A 15,602-nucleotide genomic window follows, 5' to 3' on the forward strand; every position below is an offset into this window, starting at 1 on the left:
CGATTTTGTGAAAACAATGCATTCATCAAATCACTCTACCGTTTGAAGACCAAAGATACTTTGATGCGCTCACACACGTCATGACGTCACATACACAGCTGTTTGGTAGTCAGCGATTGTCTTACCTGGGTGCGTGAACTTGCAAAGGCAGCCATGACTAGCAGTATTCGAAGTGTTGCAACATCTCTGGATCCGTGGTGATACTAAAGCCCGGTCCACACGCAACGATCTGTCTGCGCAGACATCGGCGCAGATGTCTGTACATGCAAAAGATCGCTGCAAATGTGGTGTGTTCACACGACACAAACCCCAATCTACTACTCGCCCGCCATCTGTCGGTGTAGAAAAGAAATATCAGTGGCAAGCGACTGCGCTCCCCGTAAACGTCAAAAATTTAATTCAGTTATTTTGAAATGTAGAAATGGAGGAAGTTCTGTTGTGGTTGTGTTCGCAACTTGTGTTGCAAAAAACATTCAGACCAACCGCAGGAAACAGAGAAAGCGGTCAAAATGGTGTAGACAGTGGCTGCTAAAGCGAAAGCAGTTTTCTCACGTAAATTTACTGCGAGATTGCGAAAGCCAAGCACATCAAAATACCATAACGTTGGCTGGTATGCTTGATCTACTCCTACATCAGATCTTCTAGATTTCTGAACTTTGGATAACTCTTTTCGGTAAACAGTTCGCAACGATTTTTTTTTTAATTCTGTTTGCCGAGGCGTCAACTGCTCGCAATTTTTCAATTAGAGCTGTCTTTTTGTCTCGGTCACTATATTCTTTACCTTTAATCTTCCACAAACATGGGTGGTTTCTATATATTTCAATGAATTCACTAACAAACTCTCGAGAACACTGACGAGTATGAGCCATTTTAATGCACACAAATACAAAACATTAGACTGAGCAAACAGCTGTTTCGCGCCAGATTTGCGGCGATCTCCTGTCCACACGCTCCAACTTGTCTACGCAGATGTGGTTTGAACCCACAGATTTGAGAGGTTTCGCTCAAACCTCCAACTCCAACTTCCAGGTTTGCACACACCTCAGGTTGGTGCAAATCTTCTGTCCACACGCAACGATCTGTCTGTGCAGATGTGATGTGCGCAGACATTTACGCAGACAGATCGTTGTGTGTGGACAGGCCTTAAAGGCTTCGTGAGGGCGGTGCTAGCTGAGCTGATTGTGGTGGTGAAGACAATGAAGAGGCCTTTGTGTCAAGTACCGCCAATCTTGCTAGTCGCCTCTTCCGAATCTGTCACACAGAACCATGTCAAAGACCTCACTTGTATATTTACAAGCATATGTTGATAAAAAATTAAAACCAAACAAACAACTTTTATCAACGGACGAAAAATGCATTTGTAAATACTCAGATACAAAAGACAATGTCACACACTACTGAGCGTATCGTCTGTAAAACATAGAAGTATTAAGCGCATAACAACACAATGAATTGCGCGTTCGTACCTCTTCCTGGCTCAGCTCGCTCGGAAATACAGAAGCGTCCGATCTTACCCGTCGGCTTTGACCCATGACGTCACAAATACCGCGGAAACGACTATAAACAATTCCAATATGGCGGATATAAAAACATCGCATACGTATTGTAAACACTGAAATACACAAGTTTCACAAAAAGCCTAATGACTGTAACGGGACAAGCGTGGGAAATTAGGGGTTTTTGGGTGCGGAGAAACTAAATATACAGAAATGTAGCCACCGACCGCCATTCAAAACCACGCAAAACAACGAAATAAATCAACATCACAAAACTGACCAAATACCAAAAAACACATTCCTATCCATAATCGGACACTTCCCTTAACCTATATAGCTCAACAGAACCTACCGATCACATCCCCCAATAGAAAACTAAGAAACGAAAGCTTCCCTTACACCTACATACATCGGCACTTATGCAGTTTAGCAGGTACGGAAAAAATTTTTCATTTTTTTTCAAAATTTGATCATCATGTGTCGTTATGCGGTGGGGGGAGTCTGCAGTGCCCCCCCATCCCCCCACAGGCTTCATTAGTGTCAAATCAATATTTTCGAATCATAGGCGGCCGCTGCCGCGGCCGCATTCCAAAAAAAAACTCCCAACCTAACCTCAAGTGGGCTACGCTACAGATCAATATGTTCATCAAATTGCTTCATATTACGTATACATGTTCATTAGTGTCAAATCAATATTTTCGAATCATAGGCGGCCGCTGCCGCGGCCGCATTCCAAAAAAAAACTCCCAACCTAACCTCGTATTCAGGGCTACGCTACAGATCAATGTGTAGGTCCCTTACGTCACGGGTCAAAGCCGACGCGTGAGATCGGATGTTTCCAACCTATACCCAATACACAAAACATACATAAATAACCAAAAAAAAAAAAACGGAACTTACCTCAAAAAAGTTCCAGCTCCACAAACTAGATTGGCCACCACAATCACACACAAATGCACACACGCACGCACGCACACACACACGCACACACACACATACAAAAACACACACACACACACACCAACGAAAAAATACTGAACTAAAATAAAAACCCAACCCACCCAAACGTCAACCCCCTCCCCCACAACTCCAAAATACAACACACAAACACTATACAACAAAATAAACCACCCACCCACCTACCCAGCCCACCCTAACTAACCACTTTCGGTCTATACATTTTACCCACAGCCCTTAAAAAAACCCGAAGAATGCAATAGCCCTCTGGGACACTCTTCCGCCAACAGTACTCATCTAAATGAGACTGAAGGTTGGAAGAGCGCCTCTTCCCCCTCCCAAGAACTGACTTAACCGCTCCCCACATCCCCTCAATTGTGTTAGTGCAAGCCCCAGTATCATAATTCTTAAACTCTAGACTGTGGTTCACTACTAAATGATTAAATCCCCTCTCACCCAACCCCCTATATGAAGAAAACGCATCTGAAACTACTGTGGACCCCGGCTCTACATACTCCTCAATTAACCCCACTAATTCAGGCTTCGACCTCCCCTCCACAACCCTAAAAACACATTCAGTACCCCCACCCCCCTGAACAACAGCCCCCCACACCCAAAGACCAGCCACAGACTTCTCCCTCCCATACTTCCTTTTACCAAACTGCGACTCATCCACCTCCACAACCACCCCATGCCCACCCAACTTACCCCTGTACTTAATAAATTCGGAACACACCTCACGACAAAAGGAATACCAGTCTAAAACAGTCCTCTCACTCACACCAGTCTCAAACGCGCAAAAACTCTGCCCGCAACTATAACAAAAATAATACGTAATAAGCACAATCTCACGCATGGCCAATCTAGACTTCTCGAACCAGGTACCACGCCTTACAGAACGCCATACGCCATCTTTCCGGCAACACCACATGTATCCGTCCCTGGTCCGAGAGTCCGGAACTTTAACCAATTTCATAGGTTCACGGCACACACCGCACTTCACGACCTCGGCAATTAAGCCAAATAGCTGAAGAAATTTAATCAGCTCTAAAGCTGTCTCCCCCATCATCGCCCTCAACCGAACACTGTTAAGGCGGTCTTTCATATCCATTCCTGAACAAAAAACCACAACCAAATACACTCAATAACAAACTCACCCGACGTACAGCAATGAGCATTAAATTAACCATTAACTCACTAATAGAAATTCCGCTTCAAATCCAACACCTGAGCAACAGAAAACTGACCCCACCACACGAAACAAACGAAACAAACGAAAACCATGAACACACCACCAGAGAGCACGACAAACAAAAACAAGACATCTACAAACACGCCACAATCGCAAATCAAACTCCGCGCCGTAATGACGTCACACACCACAACACGCTTACGTCACGGGTCAAAGCCGACGGGTAAGATCGGACGCTTCTGTTGACCCGCTCGCTCATTGTGTTGGATGTATAACGGTCAACTGTTTACGTTTACGACAAAACTGTAATACGAAAATAACGCTCCAGGTATAAAGATAAAAAACACCCGATTTTGTGAAAACAATGCATTCATCAAATCACTCTACCGTTTGAAGACCAAAGATACTTTGATGCGCTCACACACGTCATGACGTCACATACACAGCTGTTTGGTAGTCAGCGATTGTCTTACCTGGGTGCGTGAACTTGCAAAGGCAGCCATGACTAACAGTATTCGAAGTGTTGCAACATCTCTGGATCCGTGGTGATACTAAAGCCCGGTCCACACGCAACGATCTGTCTGCGCAGACATCGGCGCAGATGTCTGTACATGCAAAAGATCGCTGCAAATGTGGTGTGTTCACACGACACAAACCCCAATCTACTACCTCTCAAATCTGTGGGTTCAAACCGCATCTGCGCAGACAAGTTGGAGCGTGTGGACAGGAGATCGCCGCAAACCTGGCCCGAAACAGCTGTTTGCTCAGTCTAGTGTTTGTATTTGTGCCCACAGGGCATTAAAATGGCTGTTACTCGTCAGTGTTCTCGAGAGTTTGTCAGTGAATTCATTGAAATATATAGAAACCACCCATGTTTGTGGAAGATTAAAAGTAAAGAATATAGTGACAGAGACAAAAAGACAGCACCATACAATGCTCTAATTGAAAAATTGCGAGCAGTTGACGCCTCGGCAAACAGAATTAAAAAAAAAAAAATGTTTGCGAACTGTTTACCGAAAAGAGTTATCCAAAGTTCAGAAATCTAGAAGATCTGAAGTAGGAGGAGATCAAGTACACCAGCCAACGTTATGGTATTTTGATCTGCTTGGCTTTCTTAAGGTTCGCCCTTCAAATCTCGCAGTAAATTTACGTGAGAAAACTGCTTTCGCTTTAGCAGCCACTGTCTACACCATTTTGACCGCTTTCTCTGTTTCCTGCGGTTGGTCTGAATGTTTTTTGCAACACAAGTTGCGAACACAACCACAACAGAACTTCCTCCATTTCTACATTTCAAAATAACTGAATTAAATTTTTGACGTTTACGGGGAGCGCAGTCGCTTGCCACTGATATTTCTTTTCTACACCGACAGATGGCGGGCGAGTAGTAGATTGGGGTTTGTGTCGTGTGAACACACCACATTTGCAGCGATCTTTTGCATGTACAGACATCTGCGCCGATGTCTGCGCAGACAGATCGTTGCGTGTGGACCGGGCTTTAGTATCACCACGGATCCAGAGATGTTGCAACACTTCGAATACTGCTAGTCATGGCTGCCTTTGCAAGTTCACGCACCCAGGTAAGACAATCGCTGACTACCAAACAGCTGTGTATGTGACGTCATGACGTGTGTGAGCGCATCAAAGTATCTTTGGTCTTCAAACGGTAGAGTGATTTGATGAATGCATTGTTTTCACAAAATCGGGTGTTTTTTATCTTTATACCTGGAGCGTTATTTTCGTATTACAGTTTTGTCGTAAACGTAAACAGTTGACCGTTATACATCCAACACAATGAGCGAGCTGAGCCAGGAAGAGGTACGAACGCGCAATTCATTGTGTTGTTATGCGCTTAATACTTCTATGTTTTACAGACGATACGCTCAGTAGTGTGTGACATTGTCTTTTGTATCTGAGTATTTACAAATGCATTTTTCGTCCGTTGATAAAAGTTGTTTGTTTGGTTTTAATTTTTTATCAACATATGCTTGTAAACATACAAGTGAGGTCTTTGACATGGTTCTGTGTGACAGATTCGGAAGAGGCGACTAGCAAGATTGGCGGTACTTGACACGAAGGCCTCTTCATCGTCTTCACCACCACAATCAGCTCAGCTAGCACCGCCCTCACCAAGCAAAGCAGTGCCGTCCACCCCTCCAACACCAGGCCCATCACAGAGTACAAGTGAACAAGGTTCTTATTACTATAATTACGTTTGGTTTCAGAATTTGTTGTTTACTCAACCGTTATGAAATATTTATACACTAGAGCATGTACAATAACAAATTACTAGCTATATTTATAATAGTCCTTGGCACACACTCAGTGACCCTCACCCAAGATATTTAGAACATGGTATTCACACACACATACTTGTGAGTCCTGTTATTTATTAGAGACAGACAGCATCATTTAAATGAACTTCTCTAAAGAAAACCAAATGACAGTGATAGTGTTTTCAAAGCATGAAAAAAAATGTAAAATTTTTTACAGCCCTGATTTCATAAAACAGTGTTGATTTTTACTTGTTTTAGTACATCTGACTATTATAGAGCATCTTTATGATTGGCTTAATGATCTGTTGATCTACAGTGTTAGTGCCACAACATTTTTTTACTTTCTGTCTTGTCATAGTAGTCAATTATTATATAGGCCCAGCTACCAATCAGTAACCTAGTGATAACAGGAAGTATAGGATTCATAGAGATGCACTTTAACAAATTCTTTGTATAAAACATAGTCACCAAATCGTCTGTTCCGTAAGAAATATAAAATTTAGCCCCTGTTGTATGCACTGAGTGGACAAAAGTGGGTAGACTCAATTCTTATGAGGGGCAAGTTTATTCAGTTTTATTTCAGTTTTCATGGTGTACATTGTTGTTGTTCCTTTTATTAATTTGGTAAAGCTTGTTTTCGTTACCTACCCTCAAAACCTCTCTTTGTTCCTTTATCTTCTTGTCAACAATTGTTGTAGGAACACTGGCACTTTGTCGTAATAAAAGTGGTAAAATGAAAGACATAAGGGAAGAACATACATTTTTGGCATGCAGATATTCTATTTTAAGTGATATTTGCCAGCAAAAGTCTAATAGAGAGAGGCTTTGCACAATGCCTATTAAACTTCAAAATTTTTAGTTTGTTAGTGTTGTATTCTAATGGTATTCCTGCATTCATAAAAAGTCACAATTATTAGCATTTCATTGCAAGATGTTGATGTTGCACTGTTAGCACGGCTCTTGTAGCAAGATGTCAAAAAAAAGATGAACACTTTGATGTACATCAAACATCTGATATAGTCACAACAATTAAATATATGCAGCCTAGTTTTCATTATAGATGTTCTTAAAGGCACATTTAGTCTGGTTCGACAGAAGCGTCCGATCTCACACGTCGGCTTTGACCCGTGGCGTAAGGGTGTTGTGGTGTGTGACATCATGACGGCGCGGAGTTTGGTTTGTGAGTGTGGCGTGTTTGTAGATGTCGTTGTATTGTGGTTTGTTGTGCCCTCTGGTGGTATGTTCAGGGTTTTCGTTTGTTTGGTGTATTGGGCTCAGTTTGCTGTTGCTCGGTGTCGAGTATTGTTCGTGTGTTTTTGAAGTGGAATTCGTTTCAGTGAGTTAACGATTTCGTGGTTGTGTTTTTGAAGTGGAATTTGTTTCAGTGAGTTAATGATTTTGTGGTTTTGTGTGAAGGTTAATGTAGTGATGATCGTTGTATGTCGTGTGGTATTGTTATTAAATTTAACCGGTTGTTGTTTTTTGTTCAGGAATGGATATGGCAGATAAGATTAATAGTTCCCGTTTGAGGGCTATGAAGGGGGACACCCCTTTAGTGCTGATTAAGTTTCTGCAGCTTTTTGGCGTAATTGCCGAGGTGGTCAAGTGCAGTATTTGTCATGCAGAAATGAAGTTGGCTAAATTTCTGGCCACTCGGACCAGGGACAGTTATATGGGGTGCTGTCAGAAAGACGACATATGCCGTTCCATATGGCATGGTAACTGGTTCGAGAAGTCTAGGGTGGGCATGTGCAAAATTGTACTTATTATTTTTGTTATAGATCCCCACAGAGTTTTTGCGTGCATGAGACTGGTGTGAGTGAGAGGAGTGTGCTTGATTGCTATTCTTTTTGTCGTGAAGTGTGTTCAGAATTATTAAGTACAGGGTAAGCTGGGGGGGGGGGGGGGGGCATGGGGTTGTTGTGGAGGTGGACGAGTCACAGTTTGGAAAAAGGAAGTATGGGAGGGGGAAGTCTGTGGCTGCTCTCTGGGTGGCGGAGGGGGGTTCCAAATGTGTTTTTAGGGTTGTGGAAGGGAGGTCCAAAGCTGAATTAATGTGGGTGGGTTGGGTTTTTCTTTTGGTTGAGTATTTTTTCGTTGGCTTGTGTGTGCGTGCACGCGTGCTTGTGGTGGCCAATATAGTTTGAGGGGCTGGAACTTTTTTGTGGTAAGTTTTTATTTTTCTTGTTTTTGGTGTATGTGTCTTGTGTTGGGGTCTAGGGAAGTGTTTCATTGAAATTTGTGGCTGTGAAGGTTGGTATTGGTATTGGGAGATGTTTTTGAGTTACATTCGTAAAGGGAAGTGTTCGATCCTAACTTATGGGATTGGGAGCTGCTGTTGAGCTATATAGGTCGAGGGAAGTGTTCGATCCCACTGTTTGGCGGAGTATGTTGGTTTTTGTAATGGGATATGGGATCGGGAGTTGCTGTTGTGCTAATATAGGTCAAGGGAAGTGTAAGATCCCAATTTATGGGATTGGGAGCTGCTGTAGATCTGTGTAGGTCAAGGGAAGTGTCGGTTCCTAATGTTTGGTGGTGTATGTTGGTATTTGTATTGGGAGATGGGATCGGGAGCTGCTGTTGAGCTATACAGGTGAAGGGAAGTGTTCGATCCCAATTTATGGGATCGGGAGCTGCTGTAGATCTATATAGGTCAAGGGAAGTGTCTGATTCCAGATGATATTGTGTTTTGGGGTATTTGGGGAGTTTTGTGATGTCGGTTTTTTGCGTGGTTTTGTATGTGGGTGGGTGTCTAAATTTGTATATATTTAGTTTGTCCCCACCCAAAAACCCCCAATTTCTCGTGCTTGTCCCGTTAGGGTCATTAGGCTTTTTGTGACATGTGTGTGTGTTTGTTTTTCGATGTATTTTCATCTTTATAATGTGTACGTAACGGCTTTATATGCACTGTATTGGAATTGCCATTTATGGTCGTTTCCGCCATATTTGTGACGTCATGGGTCAAAGCAGATGGGTAGGATCAGACGCTTCTGTATTACCAGTAAACAACATGATACCATACCAGTAGACACGTGATGTCATTAATGTGATATAAATACAGGGCTCAATACGTGACCAATGTATAATATCACTATCAGCATGAAAACTTTAGCAAAATAAAGAAACTTTAACAAAATAAAGACTGATACGCTATCAGGATCTCCATAGGAATGAGAGATTTTGAATAAGGGTTTTCGTGAAGAATGACTGTTATCACTTGCTGCATTGAGGGGCGGGGGAGAGGAGGAGAGAGAGAGAGAGAGAGACGGAAGGGAGGGAGGGAGGGGAGAATTTCAAATGTCAAAGCAATATGGCAATGTTGATACTTAACTACACTTACTGTCTCCACAAAGTGCTATATAGGTCTAGTATACAGCATTATGTAAACCACTATTCCCATGAATGGTTGCCTGTATAGTTCCAGTAAGTGACACAGTTTGTAAGGTCTTGCCCAAAAGAACTAAATGATATATGGTATATTGTAAACAAAATCCACGTATGTCATCTTAACAGGGACACAAAAACACCTCAGATGCCATCTTCTTAACATATGATATCACACTTCAAAGAATATATCTGTAGTTCCCTAGACATAACAGACATTGCTGTTAATAATCTGACAGTTTAGGTTACTTAACTTGAATGATCTGTTTGTGTTATTCAAAAGAACAAGCCAAGTCCATAATCAGCAGTAACAACACCACACTACACACACAGTTTATTTATCACAATGTTCTGATAAAAGTTAGATCTTGGGCTAGACTATAGATTAGTGTGCCGTCACAACCAAAATTCCAAAGAGGTCCAATATCAGGAGTGGTGATGTCAGCATTAACTGTTAGGTGTGGTAGGAATGCAAGAGGCATTGGCAGCTGATTTGAGTTAGCAGCAAGGGAATACATGTCACACATTTTGTTCCATAGTAATCCTAACCTATGTTGTACATTCAGCACCTCTTAATTTTGGCACTAAAACATGTCTCTTGTTTTCTCACCCTTCCCATTGGCTGGGTGAAGCTGACAGATTACCAAGTTCCAGACAGTACTGGGAAGTACTTATCAGCGACTTCATTATTACGTAATGTAACATTTCTAAATTTCATTGAAGTTTTAAGGACAGTACTGGGAAGAACTTATCAGTGACTTCATTATTACGTAATGTAACATTTCTAAATTTCATTGAAGTTTTAAGGCTGAAAATATTGAGTTTTTGGACAAAGTGCTTCTTCTGATTTAAGAAAAAACACTAATACACAGTGGATGCTTACATTGTCCTGCCGCTGCAGCATGACTACAGTGAGGGGCTGAGTCAAGTGACATGGGTGAGAGGATAAAGGAAACGAGGATAGGTGGGGTGCATGGAAAGAAAGGAGGGACTGGCAACAAATGAGTATGATAGAGTTGTGGCAGCAGTGAGCCTGCCCTATTGTAGACAGAGGGGTAGAACAACGAGAGAAAGTGTGGAGAGAAAAGTGTGAGAGATGAATGTGGGACAATGGCTGTGGAGATTGAAGCCAGGAGAACCATTAGACCAAAGGATGTGGGATCCTTGGCATCTATATTATTCAGAGAACCTGATATTGGCAGGGAGGGAAAACATGTGCTTAACCACACATTCTGCCACTGGGGTAGAGGGGGGTGGGGGTAGTAAACATTCCTCTTGGCTGTTCATTCACCTGGACAATGTTTTGGTGGGCATAACCAAATAACAGAATATGCCTACGTTAAAGAAGAGTTGATGCATAATATGACTGTTATCGTATATGACCTTCTCAGGTATACCCCTGCATGACTGGAATATAAGGTTTTGAGGGTTTTTAGGACTGGTCTTGTATATGGGTGTATCACAGAGATACCACCTACGTTGCAAGGAATTGGAAGTTGATGTAGCATTAAACATGGACCTGATTATTTTGTAGATTGGTCGTGTGTGTCATAACTACTGTGGAAAAGATTTTAAGAAGAATGTTCCTCATTCCAGTGCATGATGAAAGATAGCCTAAATTAAGTTGTTCCAGTCTAGGGTGATATTGTGTTCTACACTCGCCTTTCTTCCGCACACCAAATGGCAAATCATGCTGCTGAGTACAACATGCTCATTTCAGTGGCTGCTTCACAACCTGCACTGTGTGTGTCCCTCTCTGCACTAATACCAACTTCTCTGAATTACGCATAGGCAGATTTCGTTGCAACACATCTTTTTGTTCAGTGATAATCCTCATTGCAATCTCCCCTGATCCCAGGCCTGCATCAATCTCTACCCCATCCCTGTGCCTTCCAGTAAACTGCAATGACACTTTTCTTTCCTCATGCCTCCCTGTTTTCCTAAGTTATATGCTCCCCCTCCCTCCCCCCCTCCCCACTTTCCTTTCCCAAACAACCATAGATTTAGGTTTTCATATCACCTAAAGCAAATGGTGGGATGGGTCTTTTGGAGAGCATGCAGTGAATGTCCTTTCCCAGTGCCGGTATCCACTCCACCCAAGCTCACCTCTAACCCAGTCAGGTTGCAGTGATGGGACATTTGTGTGTGTGCTAGATCAGACACAAAGAATGACTTTGTTCAGAAGTTCAGTGCCATTTTCGGTCTCTCTTATGTGCCTCGCAGTTATTCAATGGCTTTACTGTATAATGAGTGGTTATTTGTAATTCAATCAGCAATATGCAAAGTTCTTGCAATTTTTAGTGTCATGTGAGTATATCAGGATGGGAGCTTGTGAAGTGGCTTGTCCAGCTCATAGACCTGGTTCCTGAGAATACAAGATGGGAATATTTTCAGATAACTGAATGGGAAATGGATGAGGAACTCTGATAAATTACTGAGAGTCAACGAGTATGTTGGTTAGGAAACTACTGTTGGGTCCCATGGGGCACTAAAATGCTGACTATGTTGTGCAATCCTGTGTGTACCCTATGCAGCTAACCGCCACGAGAAATCGTGTCCTGTTCCAGGGCAGAGTAACGCAGGTCCAGCATCCGAGGCAGACTAAATATCTCCAGCAGCATCAGCAGCACCACTTACAAAGTCTCACATGTCACATCTCCCACGCGGGCACACTCTGCCCTCGTGACTTCTGTTCCTTCCAGAAGCTTGTCGACAGACAGTCACATAGTCTCCTGCTTCCTAGCACCCCTGCTGATTTAGGTTACCTTTCTACCTGAATACATAGTGCAACATTACAACTCTGGCTACTGATTCTTTAGTATCTTACCCGACTCATTCGTGACAAATTTTACTAATTTATAAAGAGAATGGTGTTAACCCCTTAATCAACCACTTTTCTGAAGGAAAAATGTTCAAAAATTTTCAATTTTCTTTTTGGCAGTGTTATGTACACCTTTCTGAAATATATTTTGATGCATTTTGAAATTGTGGCTTATTTGTTGTACTTTTTGAAATATGTGACAAATGAGTTTGGGTGTAATATTAGCTACGTAGAGTATCTTGTGCTGTGAGAAACACTGCAGTTATTACTGCGCAAGTGTCCATCTATTTTATTTGCGTTATTTTTATTTATTGTTAATGGATTTTATACTGTGTGTTATTTCCTGAAGCAAGATGTAAAATAATAATAATAATAATAATATCAAAGACTTCACAAAAATAGTGTTTCATTCAGAACATGTTTCCCATCAGGAAGCAGACTTTACACTCCATGGCTGGATTTGAAATATTCTCAGTTGGTGGAATGGTTTACAGGAAATGTCATGCTGTGAGCCAAAATTGTTATGGCATTTGAGAGGGTGTTGACATTTTTCATTACAAATTTTTCCGTAAGGTTTATTGAGAACTTCATATGGGTCATGCTCCTCCTGATTGTAATCAGATTCCATACTGTCCCGGCCAGAACTTACTCTGCTATCCAAGTCAAAGCTGCACATTGTCGAACAGTAACTACTACAATTGTACCCAGTGCTTGCGGCAAACAACAGCCCAATAATGTTTCTATGATAATCACACATTTACATCGCTACTTTGACAAAGAAAGTTGTAGTACAGTTACCTCAGGTCCCTTAAGTTGATGCAGAACGATAACTCACTAAATTGCACAAAAATTAATGCAAATGACATACACACACCACATGTGGAAGAGAAGGAACTGCAGACAGAAAAACTGCAAGAAATTAAAGGAAGACGTGCGTACAGGTTAACACAGGATGTTGCTTTGCAGCAAAGCAGCCTGCCCGAGATAGTCGGTCAAGGGGTTAAATATGGTGAAAATGTTGCACTGGCAATGCTAAACCAATTTCATTACACAATGTGGACTGTATCCCATATTGTTATTGTGGCCATCCATAATGGGTATGGATTCACTTAATCTGACATTCAGCAGACTATAAACAGCAAGTGACTTAACTGTGGTATTATTTACATTATTTGTTTTACAAAACTTATTATTATTTGTTTGAATTTTTGCAGGCAGATACTATTTTTGGGCATTACAGTTTCGACATAAATAGTAGTAGTATAATACATCATCGTCATAATAACACTCATTATTCCAAGTATAAACTGTAATACAAGATTTTCTTTATATTTCTGAACTAACTTTCAGTTATCCACATGAGACAAATAAACTGAGCCTCCTTGATGCCTTCTAATTTCCCTACTCATGAATATGTGATGCAGACTAAAATGGTATCTAGATTAAAATTTAAAATCTTGTGTTTCCACAAAGATACGTTTAATGTGCAGAGTTCAGTGATGTACAGGATGGTATAGAAATGAGACATATCACAAGTACAAACTGATAGTCTTCAGCTCCCATCCCTTTTTTTAGTGTGAAGCCATAAACACTAAATGAAGGCATGCATAGTGGTTTGGTGGATTGTTTTCTAATAGTTAAATGGGTTTTCTTGTAGTTAATAGTATCAGCAAAAACAGTTTGCAGTATTTGTTCATAAAGTGGTATGTGACAGGGTCAGTTATGAATGCACAGTCAACATTGATCCCTTCCTACACCTGCTGTGATCACAGAAATTCAGCCTTGGTATTATGCAATGCCAATGCTGTCAGTTGCAACAGTTGCACAGGTCTTGGAGTGCTACAAAATGATAATAAGAATAGAAGGCAAAACATGTTAATTAGTTTACAAGACTAATTCAAACAATTTTGAATGGCTTATTGGATTTGCTGTTGTAGTTCTGTTGGGATGAAGACAGATTCCATTAGTCTAAAGACTACCAGATATTGGTCAGTAGTTAACACCTCCATGGTTAATGAGAATCAAGTCCACAAGGGCGTAACTGGTGTTGAGGTGAGTTGTATCTGCAATTCTTACTGTTGGTTCCATAATTTTGTAGTCAACTGTGAACACTGGTGTGTATATGGGAGTATCAGAGAAATTTGAACACAGTTGTGATTCTATGGCTGCCCATTCACTAACTTTCAACATTACATATGAGTAAATCACACACACACACACACACAAAAGGGAACTACAGTACGTAAATGTGGCAGGTCACATGGAGCCGATATGGACTGAAGACTTAACAGTGGTGGTGGTGGTGGTGTGTTATTGGAGCTGAATATTTGGTAACACTTTTCTGTACCATAGCTCAGATTCTAAGTTAGGCTGCAAAGTAATAACATCAATTGTAATATCAGAAGCAGATTAACTAGAATTACCGAATAGTTAAAGTAGTTACTCAGAAGACAGTCAGTATTCAGAAGTTATGTACACATCATAGGTAACAGTTGTATTGTCAGTTCCACTGGTCAAAGTACAATGCTTGTATAGTCATATTATTTTTATTGCTGTGTGATTAGAAATAAGCATAGGACAAGTCATGTCTTGGTAGAAAATGGTTGCAGTTACCATGATCACCACAGGTATTTTCTTGACATTTATATCTTTGAGGCAGACTGACATTACAAGCTTTGAAATACAGTATTCAGAATGAAATGTTGAAATTGACCCTACAAAGTTGTGCTAAGAAGTAACCCGTTTGTTTTTTGGGTGCTGTAAATCAGTTACAGACAGGCTCGTTTGAGTTCATGGGGTTATCAGTTTTTGAGGAGACTGTAGGTTAAGGTTGGGAAAAAAATTGTAGCTTTATTCTGCAGCAACAAAGACGTAAACCTCACTCCATTCATAAAGGTGCTGCACTGTTTCTGAGTAAAAATAAGATGATTTGACATTCAGGTTAATTCCAAGATTGCAATAGAAACAAATGAAGTGTGCTCCAGACATGTTCCTCATTGAAATGATTCATGTTCATTACAATTTTAAACATGCTTTTTTCCTAGCTCACAGACAGCCCCCATCAAGCCCAGTTATTTTTAACTTGGTGTGGTCTGATAATTCAAATTCATCCTGCTCCTGCCTTAGTTGTTCTGCAACGACTATGCAGCTTAAGCTTCAGCATTGTATAAGATGTTGTTTATGATATGACATTCACTTTTAGCAATTACTGTTTTATTCACTATTGCAGTTGCAGCATTTGTGGCATTTTGAAGCAGTAACAAAGCATAGTACAATGTGCTGAGGAAAATATTTTCTAATATGTGTTTCTCACCATGTTATATTCTGCTTAAAAGCATTAACAGCTGAAAGAGAATATGAAAACATTTAAAAAATTATAGCTATGGATACACACTACCGAAATTAATTCTGTAAGGTTTCTGGAGACTACTGGAAAATGTTATTAATTGTCTCTTCTAAGGAGATGGTAGATCATACAT

At 41.0% G+C, this 15,602-nt stretch overlaps 1 protein-coding gene across 1 annotated transcript in view; it reads left to right on the top strand.

Annotated features, from left to right (window-relative positions):
• The first annotated feature begins 5,267 nt into the window (after positions 1-5,267).
• Positions 5,268-15,602, top strand: part of LOC126161816 (ubiquitin conjugation factor E4 B) — a 288,976-nt gene continuing 278,641 nt past the window's right edge. Inside the window, exons 1-2 of the mRNA XM_049917917.1 lie at positions 5,268-5,460; positions 5,676-5,835. Coding sequence (XP_049773874.1) covers positions 5,437-5,460; positions 5,676-5,835 — 184 coding nt within the window. The 5' untranslated portion in view covers positions 5,268-5,436. The remainder of the gene's footprint in view (positions 5,461-5,675; positions 5,836-15,602) is intronic.

This window comes from Schistocerca cancellata, chromosome 2 (assembly GCF_023864275.1).
Source record: "Schistocerca cancellata isolate TAMUIC-IGC-003103 chromosome 2, iqSchCanc2.1, whole genome shotgun sequence".
Taxonomy (NCBI): Eukaryota; Metazoa; Arthropoda; class Insecta; order Orthoptera; family Acrididae; genus Schistocerca; species Schistocerca cancellata.